At 37.3% G+C, this 20,584-nt stretch overlaps 2 protein-coding genes across 4 annotated transcripts in view; one reads left to right on the top strand and one right to left on the bottom strand.

The window, feature by feature from the left end:
- ERI2 (ERI1 exoribonuclease family member 2) overlaps positions 1 to 4,522 on the bottom strand; it is a 32,638-nt gene extending 28,116 nt beyond the window's left edge. The window contains exon 1 of the mRNA XM_035718073.2: positions 4,463 to 4,522. The gene's annotated coding sequence lies outside the window, so the exon portion shown is untranslated. The remainder of the gene's footprint in view (positions 1 to 4,462) is intronic.
- Positions 1 to 20,584, top strand: part of REXO5 (RNA exonuclease 5) — a 44,202-nt gene that overhangs the window by 19,277 nt on the left and 4,341 nt on the right. For all 3 annotated transcript variants that reach the window (XM_025416308.3, XM_025416311.3, XM_025416309.3), the window contains exons 9-18: positions 154 to 292; positions 437 to 531; positions 1,502 to 1,604; positions 2,267 to 2,370; positions 3,102 to 3,222; positions 15,561 to 15,665; positions 16,156 to 16,293; positions 18,644 to 18,736; positions 19,554 to 19,770; positions 19,933 to 20,120. In XM_025416308.3, coding sequence (XP_025272093.2) covers positions 154 to 292; positions 437 to 531; positions 1,502 to 1,604; positions 2,267 to 2,370; positions 3,102 to 3,222; positions 15,561 to 15,665; positions 16,156 to 16,293; positions 18,644 to 18,736; positions 19,554 to 19,770; positions 19,933 to 20,120 — 1,303 coding nt within the window. The remainder of the gene's footprint in view (positions 1 to 153; positions 293 to 436; positions 532 to 1,501; positions 1,605 to 2,266; positions 2,371 to 3,101; positions 3,223 to 15,560; positions 15,666 to 16,155; positions 16,294 to 18,643; positions 18,737 to 19,553; positions 19,771 to 19,932; positions 20,121 to 20,584) is intronic.

The raw sequence follows: 20,584 nt of genomic DNA, 5'->3' as shown, positions 1-20,584 counted from the left end.
GTCTCTGCCTCTCTCTCTCTCTGTGTGTGTCTATCATAAATAAATAAATCTTTAAAAAAAATAAAATAAAAATATTCTTTGTGAAATGACTTTTCAGGGAGGTAAACCTATTAATAACATCCTCGCCTGTCCATTTCTCTTTTTTTATTAAAGCTTTTCAGGAATCACAAAGAAGATTCTTAACCCAGTGACAACCAGACTCAAAGATGTACAGAGACAGTTAAAATCACTGCTTCCTCCTGACGCTGTGTTAGTGGGCCATTCCTTAGACTTGGATCTCAGAGCACTGAAAGTGAGTATCTGACTTAGTGTTTTCAGAATATATGCCTTTTCCATTTATTTCAAATCTAAAGTCTTGGGTTCTTCTGTTCCCCCAACCCACTTGTTTTTTCCTTTAGCATAGAATGCTACTTATTCTATTCTCTTTCCTCCTCAGATGATACATCCGTATGTTATTGATACATCATTGCTTTATGTCAGAGAGCAGGGCAGAAGATTTAAGCTAAAGTTCTTAGCCAAAGCTATTTTGGGGTAGGTTGTTTGCATATTACAATACTGTCCTGACAAGTTGCATATAAGTTAGCATATATTATTTAATGCATATTGCAAAATTCATTGTCTCTGCTCTCCTTAGTCTGTAAATATTATTCCTTTCATTTCTTACAAATCCTGGGATCCTAATTCCAGAGAAGTATGACTCAGAAATGAAATTATGGAAATACAAAATTATGGAAATACAAATGAAATTATGGAAATACAAAATTAAATTTACATTCACAACTGAGAGTTGATGGATAGAACTAGACAGGGAGGGACAGAAAAGTTAACCAGAATTTGAAAACAATAATCCTGTAGAATGTATCCTATTATGTACAAACACATGCACAAAAATGTTCATTATAATACGGTTTTAAAACAGCCCCAAACTGCAAATATTTTACATAATACTTTGTTATTAAAAGAATGTGATGGAGCTGTATGTGCTAATATGGAAACTCTTAAGGTACTACTGAGAATAAAATGGAGATGCAGAACAAGATCTGTATATACCTAGATATCCATATGACATAGATTACATTTAGATAAATTTATAGACACAAACATATGTACTTTTTTAAGGTTTTTGAAAATGGCCAAGAAAAGAGTTAAGTACCTATAGATACTTGCATGCAAATATAAAATTTCTGTAACTTTAAATAGTAGCTACATGTAAAAGAATGAGGCAAGGGTTTGGCTGGGGAGTGACCAGAGATTTTATTGGGTAGCTTTTTGTCCAGATGATATGCTTGCTGTAGACAAAGCCATTTCTAATCCTTGTATATTGTCAGTGCCTCTCACTCCAGGTACTCTCCTGGCTCTTAGGAGTAAGGAATCTTGATTGTTGTGATAAAATCTGATCAGATTGCTGAAATTTTACATGTGACCAGAGTATTTGAAGTGGTTGAAAGAACCTATCATTGAAAATACTGTTGAGTGTATCAGTTTTATCTTGACTTTCCAGGAAGGATATACAGTGTCCAAATAGACTTGGTCATGATGCCACAGAAGATGCTAGAACAACCCTTGAATTGGCTCGGTATTTCCTTAAGTATGGCCCAAGGAAGGTTAGTATCTTTGACCTGTATGTTTGCATTTCTTAAAATTATGGAACTAGAACGGATAATCACAGACCACCATTTCCTATTCTTACCTTTCTTATAAAATAGGAAGTGTAATTCAAGGTGAGCATTCGGAATTAAGACCTGTATGAGTAGCATAATGTAGCAAAGTATGTAGTCTCTGAAATTGGACTTCCTGTTTTTAAATAAAGATGGTACAGGTACACCTGGCTTATTCAATCAGAGGAGCATGTGACTTGATCTCGGGGTTGTAAGTTTGAACCCCACGTTGGGTGTAGAGGTTATTTTAAAATTTTAAAGTAAGAAGAAAGATAGTACTATGTTTAACTATATGATCTGGGTCAATTTCTCTGAAGAATTTCAGTTTCTACATCTGTGACTATCATAAATAAATAAAAATTTAAAAAAAAATTTTTATTTATTTATTCATGAGAGACACAGAGAGAGAGGCAGAGACATAGGCAGAGGGAGATGCAGGCTCCTCATAGGAAGCCTGATAAGGGACTTGATCCTGGGACTCCAGGATTATGCCTTGAGCTGAAGGCAGACGCTCAACCGCTGAGCCACCCAGGCATCCGTTTTGTTTGTTTTAAACCTCAGATGCTTTGCAGGAAATGAGATGATTTTTACCACTTGATTTTCTTAAGATTGCAGAACTAAATCTGGAGGCACTAGCTAGTCACCAAGAATTGCTAGCAACAGGCCAAGAGCTAAGAAATACAGCAGAAGTAGTTCAGCAGCCAAACACAAGGTAATATTTTTATTTCTAAATAAGAACAAAAATAAGAGTATTTAGTTTCTTATTTACAAAACCTGGGGATTCTTTTTTTCCTTTTTTGAGTCTATTGAGAAATGTTTACCAATAGTATGAGTAACATTCTACTATCACAAAAACCATGGAGAGAAAAATAGCACCTTCCACTCTAAATCGTATGTATTTATTTTTCTTATTTTCTAAATATAGTAACTGGTCTAAACTCTTTTACCAAAAAGGAGGACATTGAAATACAGTGAACCTAAGTAGCATTAGGGGAGATGATAAACTAGTGGATGTTTTGATTAGACAAGTCACCTTTGATGTATTAGCCCAGATTAGGGAAAAACAAAAAACAGTCTTGGAAGGAGTTCATCTACACACCATAATAAATGTGTCAGATCCTTAGAATATAAATTTGTTAGAGCTTTGAGTATTTTTCATGTTTATCCTTACTTCCCCTAAATATAAAACAGTACTGTCCAATATGACTTCTCCAGTGATGGAATTGTTTTAGATCTGTGTTTTCCAGTAAGGTCCACACAGTACAGGATGATGTGTGACTAATGTGTATTGAGAAACTGAACCATAATTTAATATTAATTTTAATTTAAATGGACACATGTTGTTAGTGGCTACCTTATTTAGACAGTGCAAGTATAGAGAAGTAACTCTTAGGTTAGGAAAAACTATTGTTCTTCTCTTGATCTCTTCTACTTTTTTTGCAGTGTTTTAGAATGCTTGGACTTAATGGGTCAGAAGCTCCTTTTCTTGACCCGGGAACCAGAAACTAGTGAACTTTCTTCTGCTAGAAACTGTGAAACTGTTAAGTGCCTTTCAAATAAAGAGGTGAGTAACTTGTCTGTTTGAACGTTGTGCTCAAAACAGGGGAATGTATCCCTTGCAATTCACACTAAGTGTCAAGCTTTTTTTACATCAATAATCCTAGCTACCATTATGAAGTCTGGTTTTTGTCTCCCATCTTATATGGAGCACTTTTAGTCCCAGTTATTTCACAGGAGCAGAACTGTCAGCTGCCAGTGTCTGCTTGCAGAGCCTACCTTTGGCATTGCACACTACTTTGGATTTCTGTTCATTATCTGGCATAGTGAGATATTTATCTTGGTTTATATGATTGGTTTTTTTTAATTTTCTTAAATTTTACATATTATTCCTGTATGCATAAAGTTGAAGGGATGTATTGCAGCATGCATTTATTAGGTCATCTTGTTCAGAAGATCTCTCTATATATTTTTTTATTTTATCTGGAAAGGATTTCAGACTTATAGAAGACTTGCATGAGTGGTGACATAAACCTTCTATCCAGATTGTTCATCTGTTAATGCTCTGCCCCATTTGTTTATGTATATTCTGGCATGTTTATGCTCTCTTGCTATTTCTTTCTATATTCCTGTTTCTATATGACCTTTTATTTTCAAAACCATTTGATTATCAGCTTCTTATATCATGGCTCTTTTCCCCTGATACCTCAATATATATCTCCTGAGAATAGAAATATCCTCTTACATAACCATAATAAACTTCAGTAAAGTTAATATTGATACAGTATCTTTTTCAAATTTCATCTGTATTCTAGTTTTCTTAGTTGACCCAATAATGTCCTGTAGCATTTCTTTTTCCTTCAGAACAGTATCTAAACTAGGATCAAATATTGCAGTTGGTTGTCCTATCTTTTTAGTTTCCTTTAATCTGGATACATCCCTCGACCTTTCTTTGTGTTTCATGACAATGGTAGTTTTTAAGTAATACATGTTACCCTGAACAGAATGTTCCTCATTATGGGTTCATTTCCCCATGATTAGACACAGGTTATGCATTCTTTACCTAACTACTTATAAGTCATGTTTCCTTTTCAGGGTATCACACTCAGAGGCACATGTCCATGTGTCCTTTATTTTGTGCTGTCTATTTTGATAACCTTCACAAGATGTTGTCTGCTTTCTCCACTGTAGATTTACTACTTTTGTCCCTTCTAATAAGTAATATGAAGAGATAATTTAAGAAAAGCAGATATCCAGCTTTTTATCAGAACTTCCCCTCATATTTAGCAAAAACTGTTGATTCCTACCTGATGGTTGCACAATGATGATTTCTAGCTCTAGCACTTCCTTCGTATTTATTAGTTGTTACTCAGCAATCTGTAAGCAAAAGTCCTTCCTTTAGCTTTGTATTCATTCATTCATTCATTCATTCAGTGTGGACTCATAGATTTCTGTTTATTTCAGTGGTTTATAATTTATGATTGTACTAAATTGTTTTAGTTTTCAAACTTCCCAAATTTGGCTAGTGGTAGCCCCTTCAGGTTGTCACCTTTGTCCTTATGACATGCACCCATAATTTTTTGGAATATCTTTTTTTCCTTTTTGGCACAAGATAATTCAGTTACATCTTGATATTGGAAACCAAGATCTGGGCACTGGGTATGCATATTGCTACTAGGGTGTCTTTGCTTCTAGACCAGTAAAGCAGACAGAGGAAATATATGCATGTTGATACATACATACATGCACACGCAGTACAGAGATATACATATTTTAGAAATCATGTGTTTATATGAATACCTTTGATTTCAGCCTTTTCATACAAGATTCTTCCTTGCTTTTCTTCATTCTTTATTTGTAACGCTCTCTATCTAGTGTGGGAACATTGGCTCCCAACAACATCAACAATTAACTCATTCACACAAACCTGAACTATATCCAAAATCGTTTTAGATTTGATGCACCCAAATCACTATAGAATGAGTTAAGTATTGGTTTGCAGTTCACTCTCCTCCCTGTCCCCACCCTGTCTATAACTGAGTATTGGGTATGTGAATGTTTCATTTATAATTTGTATTGGTTTTTTTCTCCCCTTCAGATTAGCTGTGTTTTGTATTGAATATATAGTTGTGTTCATTTGTTTCATTGTGCTTTCGGTTTTAGGGTTTTCTTCCCCCCTGGAATCTTTGTTGATTTATTTTTGGGATCTGTAGAACCTTAATGTGCTTCCAAATTACCAAAACCCTGTAAACTCTGTACTCAGATAAATGCGGTTCTCTCGCCTATTATCCCTTTTACCCAATCCTTTTCACTACCTGATTTATTCTTTGTTCTTCTTGGTTAAAAAAAAAAAAAAAGCAGATATAGAGCACCTGGGTGGCTCACTGGTTGAGCATCTGCCTGTGGCTTGAGTCCTGATCGGTCCTGGGATTGAGTCCCACATCAGGCTTCTCCTGGAGAACCTGCTTCTCCCTCTATGTCTCTGCCTCTCTCTGTGTGTTTCTCATGAATAAATAAATAAAAATCTTTAAAAAAAAAAAAAAAAAGCAGATGCATATATGCTTTCTTATTTCTTTCTTTATTACACAGAAGTTAACATATTATATAAGCTCTTTTGCAGTGGCTTTTTTCCCATAACAATGTATCTGGGAAATTATATCAGTTTACTAAGGATTGTCTTAATTTTTTTTATCATTAGCTGCATAGTACTCCAGTGTGCTTATATAGTATAGTTGTATTCCTTCTTTTCCTTTTTTTTTTTAATTTTTTTTATTGGAGTTCAATTTGCCAACATACAGCATAACACCCAGTGCTCATCCTGCCAAGTGCCCCCTGTCATTACCCATCACCAAGTCACTCCAACCCCCTGCCCACTTCCCCTTCTACTACCCCTTATTCATTTCCCAGAGTTAGGTGTCTCTCATGTTTTGTCACCCTCACTGACACTTTCACTCATTTTCTCTCCTTTCCCTTTATTCCCTTTCACTAATTTTTATATTCCCCAAATGAATGAGATCATATAATGTTTGTCCTTTTCTAATTGACTTATTTCACTCAGCATAATACCCTCCAGGTCCCTCCACATCCAAGCAAATGGTGGGTATTTGTCATTTCTAATGGCTGAGTAATATTCCATTGTATACATATACCACATCTTCTTTATCCATTCATCTTTCGATGGACACCTAGGCTCCTTCCACTGTTTGGCTATTGTGGACATTGTTGCTATAAACATTGGGGTGCAGGTGTCCCGGTGTTTCACTGCATCTGTATCTTTGGGATGAATCCCCAACAGTGCAATTGCTGGGTCGTAGGGCAGATCTATTTTTCACTCTTTGAGGAACCTCCACACAGTTTTCTAGAGTGGCTGTACCAGTTCACATTCCCACCAACAGCAACAGGGTTCCCCTTTCTCCACATCCTCTCCAACATTTGTTGTTTCCTGTCTTGTTCATTTCCACCATACTCACTGGTGTGAGGTGGTATCTCATTGTGGTTTTGATTTGTATTTCCATGATGGCAAGTGATGCGGAGCATTTTCTTATGTGCTTGTTGGCCATGTCTGTGTCTTCCTCTGTGAAATTTCTGTTCAAGTCTTTTGTCCATTTCATGATTGGATTGTTTGTTCCTTTGCTGTTGAGTTTAATAAGTTCTTTATAGATCTTGCATACTAGCCCTTTATCTGATAGGTCATTTGCAAATATCTTCTCCCATTCTGTAGGTTGTCTCTTAGTTTTGTTGACTGTTTCTTTTGCTGTGCAGAAGCTTTTTATCTTGATGAAGTCCCAGTAATTCATTTTTGCTTTTGTTTCTCTTGCCTTCATGGATGTATCTTGCAAGAAGTTGCTGTGGCCAAGTTCAAAAAGGGTGTTGCCTGTGTTCTCCTCCAGGATTTTGATGGAATCTTGTCTCACATTTAGATCTTTCATCCATTTTGAGTTTATCTTTGTGTATGGTATAAGAGAATGGTCTAGTTTCATTCTTCTGCATGTGGATGTCCAAGTTTCCCAGCACCATTTATTGAAGAGACTGTCTTTTTTCCAGTGGATGCTTTGGCTAATGCATCCAGAATACTGTTAGCTGAGGTCATTCTTTTTTACTACAGGTTTAGAGCTTTAAATTACTCTCTAAATACTACTTTAGCTGCATCTTAGAAATATTGATGTTTCAATAAATACTGCAAAGTGTTTTCATTCAGTTCCGGATTCTTTTTAATTTTCCTTTTGATTTCTTTTTTGGCTCATAGCTTTTAAGAAGTATGCTATTTGTTTTCCAAAAAGTTAGGGATTTTCCTGAAATCTATTCCAATTTCTTAAGTTCTCTATCATCCAAAGAATGTACTTTGAATTACCTGAATCCTTTTAAATTTATTGAAAGGTGGAATTTCCCATTATAATTGTAGATTTGTCTATTTCTTTGAGGAGTTTCATTAATTTTTGCTTTTTTTTTTAAAGGTTTTATTTATTTATTCATGAGAGACACACAGAGAGAGGCAGAGACACAGGCAGAGGGAGAAGCAGGCTCCATGCAGGGAGCCCGACGTGAGACTCCATCCCGGGACTCCAGGATCAGGCCCTGGGCTGAAGGTGGCGCTAAACTGCTGAGCCACCTGGGCTCCATGATTTTTGCTTTATGTTTAATGCAGCTTTCCTATTAGATACATAAACATTATGCATTATGTCTTCCCAATGAATTGGCCCCTTTGTCATTAAAAATAGGGCCTTCTTTATCCCTGGAAGCTTTCTTTTTTTTAAAAGATTTTATTTATTCATGAGAGACAGACATAAACAGAGGGAGAAGCAGCCTTCCTGCAAGGAGCCCGATGCATAACTCGATCCCTAGACCCAGGGGTACCCCCTGAGCCAAAGGCAGATACTCAACTGCTAAACCACCCAGGTATCCCCACCTTGAAGCATTTTCTGTTCTTTTACTTTGTCTGATACTGATATAGCCCCTCCTGCTTCCTTTTGTTTATTGTTGACAATGGTATATATTTTTAATTTACATTTAGTCTATTTATATCTTTATATTTAAAGTGGGTTTCTTGTGACCAGTTAGGATTTGCTTTTTTATTCATTCCAACAATCATTGCCTTTTAAGAATAGTGTTTAGGCTATTTACATTTAATGATTGTTGACACTGTTAGGTTTAAGTCTCTTATCTTGCTATTATTTCTATTTGTACCATCTTTTTTTATTTTTTTCCTATTTTTTTTTCTTTTGAGTTACTGGGGTATTTTTTATGATCTTATTTTATCTCTTTTGGCAGTGCCTTAACTGTGATTCTTTGTTGTGCTATTTTAGTAGTTGCTTTAGGATTTATAGCATATCTAATTTAACATAGTTTACCTTAGGTGATATTATACCATTTCACATATAAGAACCTTTAACTATATGTTTGCATTTTTCCCCTCCCATCCTTGGTGGTTGGTGCTGTCATCATTCATTTTACTTCTGCATATTATTATTTTGCTCTAGTTAGTTTTTTTAAAGATTTATTTATTTTAGTGAGGGCGAGGGCACAGGGAGAGTCTTAAGTTCCACACTAACTGCAGAGTTTGATACAGGGCTTGATTTCACAACCCTGAGATCATGATTTGAGCTGAAACCAACAGTCAGATGCTCAGCTGACAGTGCCATCTAAGCACCCCTAAACAGTTATTTTTAATTTTTATTTTTTATATATTTTTTAAGATTTTATTTATTCAGGAGAAACACAGAGAGGCAAAGACACAGGCAGAGGGAGAAGCAGGCTCCCCACGGGGAGCCCAATGTAGGACTCCATCTCAGGACCCCGGGATCATACTCTGAGCTGAAGGCAGGCACTCAACCACTGAGCCACCCAGGTGTCCCTAAATTGTTATTTTTAAAAGAGATTTTAATTTTTTTTGAGAAACTACTGTGGTGTTCACCATAGTGGTTGCAGCATTTTACACTCCTACCAATAGTGCGTAGCTTATGAATTCCAACTTTTCCCCATCTCTGCTGACACTTAATTTTCTCTCTCTCTCTCTTTTGATAGTAGCCATCCTAATGTGTATGAGGGGATATCTCATTGTCATCTGGTAATTAGCAATGTTGAACCTCTTTTTTTTTTTCTCCTTGTGTTTGTTAGCCATTGTATATAATCTTTTAAGAAGTGTCTTTTCAAGTCCCCTTTTTGAATTGGGTTTTTTGTTAAAGTTTTAGGAGTTCTTTATATAACTACAAATAAGTGCACACACACACACACACACACATATTCTTTATATATCCTGGATTTTAATTCCCTATCAAATATATGATATGTAAACATTTTCTCATTCCACAGGTTGCCTTTTCACCATATTGATTGTGTGTTTTGATGAACTGATATACTCCCCCTTGTCTTTGCTTTTGTTGCCTCTGTTTTTGATGTCATACCCAAGAAATCATAGCCAAATACATTATGAAGCTTTTCCTCTATGTTTTCTTCTAGGAGTTTTCTAGTTCTAGATCTTACTTTCAGGTGTTTAATCCATTTTAAGCTAATTTATATATATATGTAAGAAAAGGTTCCAACTTTCCCTCTTTTCCAGTACCTCTTTGTTGAAGAGACTATCCTTTTTCATTGAATGGTCTTGATACTTTTGTCAAAGATCATTTGACTATATACACAAAGTTTTATTTTTGAAATGTGTTCTGTTCCGTGGTCTGTATGTCTGTCTTTATGCCAGTGCCATACTGTTTTGATTAGTGTAACTTTGTAATACATTTTGAAATCAGGAAACTTGTGTCCCGCAACTTTGTTCTTTTAGAATTGAGATTCCGTAAGGATTTTATGGTGATTTTTTCTATTTCTACAAAAAAAAAAAAAAAATGATACTAGAAAAAAATGACATTAGAATTTTAATAGGGATTGCATAGAATCTGGAGGTTGCTTTCAGTACTGTTGACATCTTAATGGTATTGTGTTCTTATCTGTAAACATGGGAATGTTTCTATTTACTTATTCTCTAATTTCTTTCAGCAATGTTTTGTAGTTTTTTAGCATACAAGTGTTTCCTTGGTTAAGTTAATTCCTAAGAATTTTATTCTTTTGTGATGCTTTTGTAAATGAGATTTTCCCCCACTTACTTTACTTTTCTGATCATTGTTAGTATATAGAAACACAGCTGATTTTGTATCTTCAGCTTTGATGAATTCATTTATTAGTTCTAACAATGTTTCTGCGGATTCTTTTGAGTCTTCTACGTGTCATATGTGAACAGAGATAATTTTACTTTTTTCTTTCCAATTTGGATGCTTTTTATTTCTTTTTCTTGTCTAATTGCTCTGGCTAGGAATCCCAGTACTATGTTGAATAGATGTGGCAAGAGCAGGCATCGTTGTTTCTTGTCTTAGAGAAAGAAAAGGCTTTCAACCCTTCACCTTTGAAAAATTAGCTGTGGGCTTTTCATATATGGCCTTTATTCTGTTAGGTGGTTCCTTCTGTTCCTGGTTTGTTGATTGTTTTTATCATGAAAGAGTGTTGAATCATGTCAGATGCTTTTTCTGCATCAATTCAGATGATTCTGTGTTTTGTTTAAAGATTTTATTTATTTATTCATGACAGACAAACAGAGGAAGAGCCACAACAGAGGGAGAAGCAGGCTCCATTCAGGGAGCCTGACATGGGACTCGATCCTGGAGCTCCAGGATCATGCCCTGGGCTGAAGGCTGAACCGCTGAGCCACCCGGGCTGCCCTGTGTTTTTGTTTTTAAGATTTGTTAGAGCAAGCACAAGTTGGGGGAGGGGCAGAGAAGCAGGCTCCTTACTGAGCAGGGAGCCCATGTGGGGCTTGATCCCAGGACCCCGGGATGATGACTCGAGCTGAAGACAGATGTTTAAACTGACCAAGCCACCCAGTGCCCTGATTTTGTGGGTTTTGTCCTTTCCATTAAGGTGGTATATTACATGGGATGATTTTCTTTTTTCTTTTTCTCTTTTTTTCTTTTTTAAAAGAATTTATTTATTTATTTGAGAGAGAGAGCACAAGCAAGGAGGTGGCAGAGGGAGAGGGAGAAGCAGGTAACCCGCTGAGCTGGGAGCCTGATGTGGGGCTCAACTCCAGGACCCTGCGATCACAACCTGAGCCAAAGGCAGATGCTTAAACCAACTGAACCACCCAGGTGCCCCCATGGGATGATGTTTCATATATTGAACCGTTCTTGCATTCCAGAAATAAATCCCACTGATCATGATGTATAATCCTTTTAAAATGCTGTTGAATTCAGTTTGTTGGTACTTTTTTAAAAGTGATTACTAAATTAGAAGGGCTTACTATTTATCTTTTGTTTTCTGTATATCATGTAGCTTTTGTTCCTCTTTTTCTCTCTACTATCCTTTGTGTTTCATTGATTTTTTTTGTAATGACATAATTTTATACTTCTCATTTCCTTTTGTGTATTCTTTTTTTTTTTTTAAGATTTTATTTATGTATTCATGACAGACAAACAGAGAGGCAGAGACACAGGCAGAAGGAGAAGCAGGCTCCATGCAGGGAGCCGAGCCTGACGTGGGACTCGATCCTGGGTCTCCAGGATCACAGCCTGGGCTGTAGGCGGCACTAAACCGCTGGGCCATCGGGGCTGCCCTGTGTATTACATTCTATAAATATTTTCTTTATAGTTATCATTGCAATTACATAAAGTTATAACATTCTGTTTTAAGCTGATAACAACTTAATTTCAATTGCATACAGAAACTGCTTTTATAAGCTCCAACACACACACTTTGTTACTGATGTCATAAATTGCACCTTTATATAAAAGGTACAGCAGAGATGCCTGGGTGGCTCAGTGGCTGAGCATCTGACTTTGGCTCAGGGCGTGATCCTGGAGTCCTGGGATCGAGTCCCACATTGGGCTCCTGCGTGGAGCCTACTTCACCCTCTGCCTATGTCTCTGCCTCTCTCTCTCTCTCTCTGTCTCTAATGAATAAATAAAATCTTAAAAAAAAAAAAAAAGAGGTACAGCACAGGAAATAGAGCCAGTGATACTGTAATAGCATTGTATGGTGACAGATGGGTAGCAATGCTTGTAGTGGTGAGCATAGTATAATGTATAGAGATGTTGAATCACTGTGTTGTATACCTGAAATTAACATTGTGTGTGACAGCTATACTCAAAATGTTAAAAAAAATTTAAGTTACTAGTAAATTAGATTTTGATAGTGAATAAATATTTAATACTCAATCACATCTATATAGATGTATATTCATTAACATGGGAAATATTTGGTTTTGTCATTTAAATTTTGAAGAATTAAAAGTGAATTTATACACCAAAATTACCTTAATAGAGGTTACAACATTGGTTCATGTGTTTGCCTTGACTGAAAACTTTTTTCATGTGGCTTCATGTTGCTATCTACTGTTCTTTCCTCTTGAACTCCTGTTAGCATTTCCTGCAGATAAGTTCTAATTGTAATGAATTTTGTCAGCTTTTTTTTTTTTTTTAATCTGGGAAAATCTTAATTTCTCTTTCATTTTTGAAGCAGAGTTCTGCAAGTTACAGTATTCTTGATGTTATTTTGTTCTGTTTTGTTTTTCTCTTTAACACTTTGAATATATCACACCACTCTTCTGGCCTGCAAAGATTTCTGCTGAGAAGTCCACTGATAATTTTAAGGAAGTTCCCTTGTATGTAATGAGTTGCTTTTCTCTTGATGCTCTCACGATTCTATTCTTGATTTTGACTTTTGACAGTTTGGTTGTAATGTGTCTTCTTTATGTGAGCTTCTTTAGATTTACTGTATTTATCCTGGTTCAAGTTCTTTGAGCTTCTTGAATTTCCATGTTCATTTCTTTCCACAGATTTGAGAAGTTTTTAGTCATTGTTACTTCAAATAAGCTCTCTTCCCCTTTCTCTCTTCTTCTAGGATCCCATTATATGTATATTGGTCTTGACATTGTCCCATCTTAGGATCTATTTATGTTTCCTCATTCTTTTTTCATTTTACTCTGATTGGTGATTTTAAATGATCTGTCTTCATGTTTGCTGACTCTTTCTTCTTCCAGATCAGATATGATGTTGAACCCCATTTTGTTCATGTGTCATTTTCCTGATTCCATTAATTGTCTTTGTTCTCTTTTAGTTCATTCTGTGTTACTTTAGTTTTGGTTTCTGGAATTTTATTTTATTCCTTTGGGCCATTTTTCCCTATTTCTTTGTATGCCTTGTGATCTTTTTTATTAAGACCTAGTCATTTGGGGGAAAAAAACCTACTACCTGTCCCATTGTTAAGGCCTGGCATCATGGTACAGAAGACTTTTACCGATTAGCTAGAGAGGTTCCAGGACCTCTCTCACCAATTTGAGGATGTATCTTCTCTGAGCCTGTGTGTATACTTTTAGATTCCTTAAGGAGCTTGTCTGTTTCTTCTCAGTGCTCATAATCTCTTGCTTCCTTTGGCATTTGGCTGTGGAACTGCAGCTCTAATGTGCTATGATAATTGCATTTGTTTTCAGTGGCTTCCAAACAAGGCTGCCAGTTCCATTAGTGCTCTAGTCAGGTGAGATAGAAACTAGTCTCTCAGGCAGCCTCAGACTAGCCATAATATTGGATGCAGAGTCTACTTTTTTGTTTCCATCCAGAGGGAGGACCTCTAGTTATAGGAAGGATAGAGGAGGAATATAGGTGGGCACACAAAATTCTGCATATTTTCCTTTCCCTTTTGCTGAAATCCCTTGGGTTTTTTGTTGGTCTTGGTGCTATTGCTTCTCAATTGGTCCTTAGAGTTCTTGCAAAGGTATTCTGGTCTCTTTGTTGTTGTTAACTTGGTGTTTGTGGAAGAATGAGGGCCTGAACCTTCCTAGTCCATGACCTTGCTGACCTCACTCTTTCTAAGGAGTTCCCAAATAATGCTGCCAGTACCATCAGTGCTTTGAGTCAAGTGAGACAGAAAACTCGTCCCGGAGGCAGCCTCAAGACGACTCAAAATGTTGAGTGCAAGGTCTATTCGTGTTTCTGTCCAAGGGACAATCCTCAATTTGGGAAGTTTCTTTTGGGTTGCACTGTATGAGGTTGAATGCGGGGGAGATATGAATTGGCATGGAAAACACTACACACAAAAAAAACCAAAAAAAAGAAACGAAAACACTACAGATTTTCTTTCTCCTTTTTTTTTTTTTTAAGATTTTTTTTTATTTATTCATGAGAGAGAGAGAGAGAGGAAGAGACACAGGCAGAGGGAGAAGCAGGCTCCATGCAGGAAGCCTGATGCGGGACTCAATCCTGGGACTCCAGGATCATGCCCTGAGCCAAAGGCAGACACTCAACTACTGAGCCACCCAGGCATCCCCTTTCTTTCCTCCTTTTGATGGAATCTCTTCTTGGTTTTTATGTTGGTCTAAATGCTATTAGCTTCTCAGCTGGCCTCTAGAGTTCTCACAGAACACACAAAGGCATTCTGGTCTGTATTTTGTTAACTTGGGATCTATAGGAGAGTGAGAACCTGAAGCTCTTTCTGTTCCTTATTGCTGATGTTACACTCTCTTCTTTTTTTAACAGTGCTTATTTTGAAGATGATACTGTGCTGGAAAGAATAAGGAGTTTATAATGCTCTTGGGAATGTTGACATTTTCTTATTAACTTTCTGCAGGATATCCTTCATTTCCCCCCCTTAATTCCTTCTTTTCTTTCCCGACAGTGTCTCTAAGGGGGTATTAGCTCTTCTCTATATACCTTATTCTTAGAAGCATTTTTCTGAGGCTTCCAACCTCTTACCTAGTCAAGTGTTGCGAAATATTACAGTTGTGACCTTTGCTCATTATTTTGGCATTTAGTTGTACTTTTTCTTTCTGGGGGTGATTTTGTTTGTACTTCATCTAAGTCTTCTATGCCTTTTGATTTCTTTCCAGAGTCTTTTAAGCCTCCTCTCCTGTCTTTACTCACAGGCATTAACAGTATGAGATGGTGGGAGTTGTGCTGGAATTTAACTTCTTTCTTAGAGGTAATTTAAAGGTTCTAGTAGTCTCTTTTTCTTAATGATGCTAAAGGCCTGGGTCCTACATGATTTTACCTACTCTCCTTACTGTTTTTTTTTTTTTAATTCTACTTTTTTTTTTTTTAATTTTTATTTATTTATGATAGTCACAGAGAGAGAGAGACATAGGCAGAGGGAGAAGCAGGCTCCACGCACTGGGAGCCCGACGTGGGATTCGATCCCGGGTCTCCAGGATCGCGCCCTGGACCAAAGGCAGGCTCCGAACTGCTGCGCCACCCAGGGATCCCTCCTTACTGTTTTCTAGGAGACTGTATTGTGTCACCATTTTCTTCAGACCTTAAAGTCGGCCCCATTTTGCTTTTTAATATGGGTAAAAAGGCAACCTTGTTTATATTATTGTAGCTCACCTCCAAGAGCCATTAGGTTCCTGTCTCATACAGGCTTTGCTATTCTCTGCAGGTTCTTGAGCAGGCCAGAGTGGAAATTCCCCTGTTTCCCTTCAGCATTGTCCAGTTCTCTTTTGAACCCTTTTCACCCAGCCTCACTGAAGAGATGAACAAGAGGGTAAGTAGATGAGTTCTACTAGATGATTTATTTATAAGTTATAATCTCCCTGAGTTAAAGAATGTATTGCATACTTTAATAAGTTTGCTCTGCATTTCTCCACATTTTTTCTATGTATGTATTAATATTTTAGAAAATACATTTTTATAAAAGAATCAAACTATAATATTTGGCAGCTTTTTCATTTAGTAGTGTGTCTTATACATTTTTTCAGGTCAGCACATGATCTTATTTCTCTTCTTTTTTAATGGTTGTATAGTACTCCATTGTATTATATATCTATTATCTTCATCATATGTGTTTTATAAGTTTTTGCTATTCCAAATAAAGTGGTTGTGAAATATCTATATACTAATCTTTGTACATTCGGCTTTGTGTTGAGAAATTACTTAAAGCAGAATTATCCCATGTTTTAACTCATGTTTTCTTTAGATTAGACTTAATTCTCTTACCACATTCACCTCCTCACTGCATTCTGTTTTTCTTACAGATGAGGATCAAGTGGACAGAGATGTCAACTGTTTATGCTGGGCCATTTAGCAAAAATTGCAACCTCAGGGCTCTGAAGAGGCTTTTTAAGAGCTTTGGTCCAATCCGGTCAATGACTCTTGTTCTTGAAACCCATCAGGTAATGAGATAAGATTTTCACCTCTAGGTTAGTGTTGGGAATTCAGGTGCCTCCTGGGGCCATTCACATAACAGATATTGGTGACATGAGCTTGTCACCAACTGGAGTACGAGTCATGCTTTTTGATGGAGCAGCTTTTGATTCAGAAGGATATGTACCCAGCATTGCCAGACTCTCTGATTCTTTTGAGAATCAAGAAATCTGCCATCTTTCAAAGTGATCTAAGTACAGAATCCTGGATGTTTAAAATGTGCTTTCTCCAAATCTTTTATTAATGTCTTTACTGTACCTAAAAATAGAAATACAAAGATTCCCTGGGAAGACAGACCTAAGGGATGGAAAGGATATGTCAGGGGACTAAAATCTCTTGCTGTAATTCTTGGATTTTTTCTCTTTTTTTTTTTGGTAAAATATACATAAAATTTGCCTTTGTAACTTTTTAAAAAATATACAGTTCTGTTACTAATTAACAGTAGTACCCCCTTTTCCATGGGTTCAGTTACCCACAGTCTAAAAGTAGTTGATCTTCTTTCTGACATATCATCAGAAGGGCAGCATAGCCTAACACTACCTCACAATGCCTTTATATGCCACTCACCTTACTTGATCTTATCAAATAGGCATGTTATCGTCTCACATCATCAAAAGAAGGGTAAGGGAATATTTTGAGATAGAGACCACATTCACTAACTTTATTACAGTATATTGTTATAATTACCTTATTATTAGTTATTGTTTTAATCCCTTACTGTGCCTAATTTATAAATTAAACTTTATCATAGATATATATGTATAGGAAAAGACATAGTATTTAGAGAGTTCAGTACTATCCGTGGTTTCAGGCATCTGCTGGGGATCTTGAAATGTATCCAGAACTTTAGAACTTTTTTATCCCCTGAAACTGAAACTCTGAACCCACTGAACAACAACTCTCTAGTCCTCCTCCCCCAAGCATGGTAAGCACTATTGTGCTTTCTGTTTTTATGAATTTGACTACTCTGTTATACATCCTGTAAGTAGAATCATACAGTACTTAATCTTTTGTGTCTTTATTTCACTTAGCGAAATGTCTTCAGGTTTCTTCCATGCTGTAGCATGTCAGAATTTCGTGCTATTCCAAGGATGGATAATATTCCATAGTGTGGATGTGTACTGCATTTTGTTTATCCATTCATCTGTTGATGAACATTTGGCTTGTTTCTACTTTTTGGCTATTCTGAAAAATGCTGCTGTGAATACAAATGTACATTGGAGTCTCTTTTTTTAATTCTTGTGGGTATATACCTAAAAGTACCATTGCTGGGTTAAATGGTAATTTGATGTATAATTTCAAGAACTGCCATGCTGTTTTCTGCAGTGGCTACAGCATTTTACACTCCCACCTGCAATGCCAAGGGTTCCAATTTCTGTATTCTGACATTTTTTTTCTCCCATTTTTCTACTTCCTGTCTCCTTTTCTTTTCCTTATCAGTCTCCATTCCTGCCATCCTAATGGATGTGAAGTGGTAGCTCATGGTTTTGATTTGTATCTCCCTAATGATTAGTGATACTGATCATCTTACTGTATGCTTATTGGCCACTGTAGGTCTTCTTTGGAGAAATATCTATTCAGGTCCTTTGCCTGTTTTTAATTGGGTTATTTGATTTTTTTGTTGTTGTTTTAGTTTATTTTAGATATGAAATCTTCATTAGATATGTGATTTGCAAGTATTTTCTCCTATTCATAGGATTGCTTTTTGACACTGTTGAAAGTGTCCTTTGATAATACTTTTTAATTCTGATAAAGTCCATTTTGTCTTATGTTACCCCTGCTTTTGGTATTCAGGAAATCCTTGCCAAATCCAGTATCATGAAGCTTTTCTCTGGGAGCACTTTTATCTCAGTGATGATGCAGCACCTCTCATCATCAAGCAGAAAAGCAGTCAGTTTAAAGATGCAGCCTATCCAATGGAAGCATTTAACCTCCCCAAACTTACAGGAAAGTTGCCTGTGTGAAATTAAGCTAACAACAAATGAGAATCTGAATGACTTGCACTTATGAATTCAGTGGTTCATAATAAATATGAAAAGCAAGTTGATTAGTAAAGATTTATTAGTGCTTTGCCCGTACCACCCATGGAGAGAAGACTTAAATTTTAATTGACAAAGGTTATTTACTGCCTGAGAAATCAGTTCTTGAACTTTGGTGATTACTTAAAAGTTGATCTGCAGTTGCTGTCTGGCTTAGCACAGCAAAGAGAACATTTTATTCTGGTGGCTTTGGCCACAAGGTTAGGGCCCTTTCCCAGTCCCTTCTCTAGCAGTTTGAGCCTGGAAAGCAGGAATAAGAAAATCTTGTTTTTTTCTGCAGCCACATCTCTGTATACAATATGAAGTCCTGGAAGCTGCTCAGCTGGCCATAGAATCCTTGGATGGCGTTCTGGTAGAAGGTGCCTGCATCAAGGTAGAGTGGCCAAAGAAAGCAAAAAGCAGCACCCTTCAGCCCTGACCTTGCACAGCCTGTATTTATAGTGCTCTAGTATATAATAAAAAGCCCTCAAGACTCTTGAGCACAAGACTTTGTATTATGGGAAGTCTTCAGTCAAGCCCAGCATTCTTCTAGCAGTGACCTAAAACACAACAGCTTTAATTTTTGTCAGAATCAGCCTGGCTGCATTGGGGTCTTCCTTGTATTCTTTATCACTACTTAGACCCCAGATGGTTTATTTGGTGTGTTTTTCTGTAGCAGCCCTTTCCTTTAGCTTTCAAGGGGATCAAATGGTGTTTTGAAGTTTCTTATTTGCAAATAATCAGTCTCATTGCGGTAAAAATCAGGGAATTCATTTCCATTGCAGGGTGTTTTGGTGGGGAGGAAAGGGAGGAGATAGTATGCTTACATAAAAACATTTATATTTAAGTATTTATTAAGTGTTTACCATAGTTCTCTGAGGCATCTGTCATTAACCCCCTTATACAGAAACTGCAGAATTACTTGCTAGTATATAATAGGCCTAAAGGTTGAAGTGGTGACCTTCTTTTCTTTTGTAAGATTTATTTATTATTTTGAGAGAGAAGAGGAGACCAAGGAGGAGGGGCAGAGGGGGAGAGGGAGAGAGTCCTAAACAGACTCTGTGCTGAGCGTGGAGCCCAATGCAGGGCTTGATCTCATGACCCTGAGATCATGACCGAGGTGAAACCAAGAATTGAAGGCTTCACTAACTGCACCACTGAGGTGCCCCTAAGTGTGACTTTCTACCACTAATGCCATCTTCCTTGGTTAGGTGCAGAGACCTGTGACAGAGCTCACCCTTGACTGTAACACTCTTGTGAACGAGCTAGAACAAGATTCTGAAAACCGAGGTACTATATACCTGTCTGGAGTGAGTGAAACCTTCAAAGAACATCTCTTACAGCAGTCCAACCTCTTCCTTGGCCTGGAAGCTGTGATCTTGCCTAAAGATCTTAAAAGCGGAAAGCAAAAAAGATACTGTTTCCTGAGTAAGTCTACATGTTCACCACATAAGCCCACCTGGGGTGATTGACTGGGTTAACAGCTGATTCTGTCCTCCTTTGGCCTTGGCTGACCTCCAGCCTCAATGGTGACCGCGGTGACCAGGCTTTGCGGCCCTTAATAACAGAAGGGGCTATTCTTGCTTTCAGAATTCAAAAATTTTGGCAGTGCCCAGAGGGCCCTCGACATTCTTAAAGGCAAGGACTGGAAGCTGAAAGGCCGACATGCCCTAACCCCCAGGCATCTCCATGCTTGGCTCAGGGGCTTACCTCCTGAATCAAGAAGGCCCCCGGGGATTCGTGTCATACCTCCCCCCTCTGAGCAGCAGGCCTTACAGGTGAGTGAGTGAGTGTATCCTGGCATTAGAGGTAGCTACCTTGGTTGGCTGGCTCTAACTATTGATTTTCCTTCTGATGTTTATAGAAGTTAGGAGAGTCCAGCTCAAGTGACACTCAAGCCTTTGATCTTTTTTCTGCCTTGGCACTAGTTTTATTTCACACTCCAGCTTCTTCTAGCCCTAGACACCTTTTTCTTTCTCCAAGATCTTATACTTTTATCCATTCCATACCTGCTACCATCAGGCTTTTAATCCTCCAGGTGGCTCTCCAAGGGAAGTTGAGGGGCTAACATAGGAGGTTAAAGGGCTGGGCAAGCCTTCAGTAATCTAGTGTTTCCCAAAGTTTAGTACATACACAAGATGATTTTTAGTGGTCCTGGATGGACTTTTCCCCCTGACTTTTAGGTTAAGATCTTGTTGTTCTAATACTTACACAACAATCACATTGAACCTGTGACTTCATA

Source organism: Canis lupus, chromosome 6 (assembly GCF_003254725.2).
Source record: "Canis lupus dingo isolate Sandy chromosome 6, ASM325472v2, whole genome shotgun sequence".
Lineage (NCBI taxonomy): Eukaryota > Metazoa > Chordata > Mammalia > Carnivora > Canidae > Canis > Canis lupus.
Note: the sequence above shows the minus strand (reverse complement) of the source record. Positions and strands in the feature narration are given on the sequence as shown.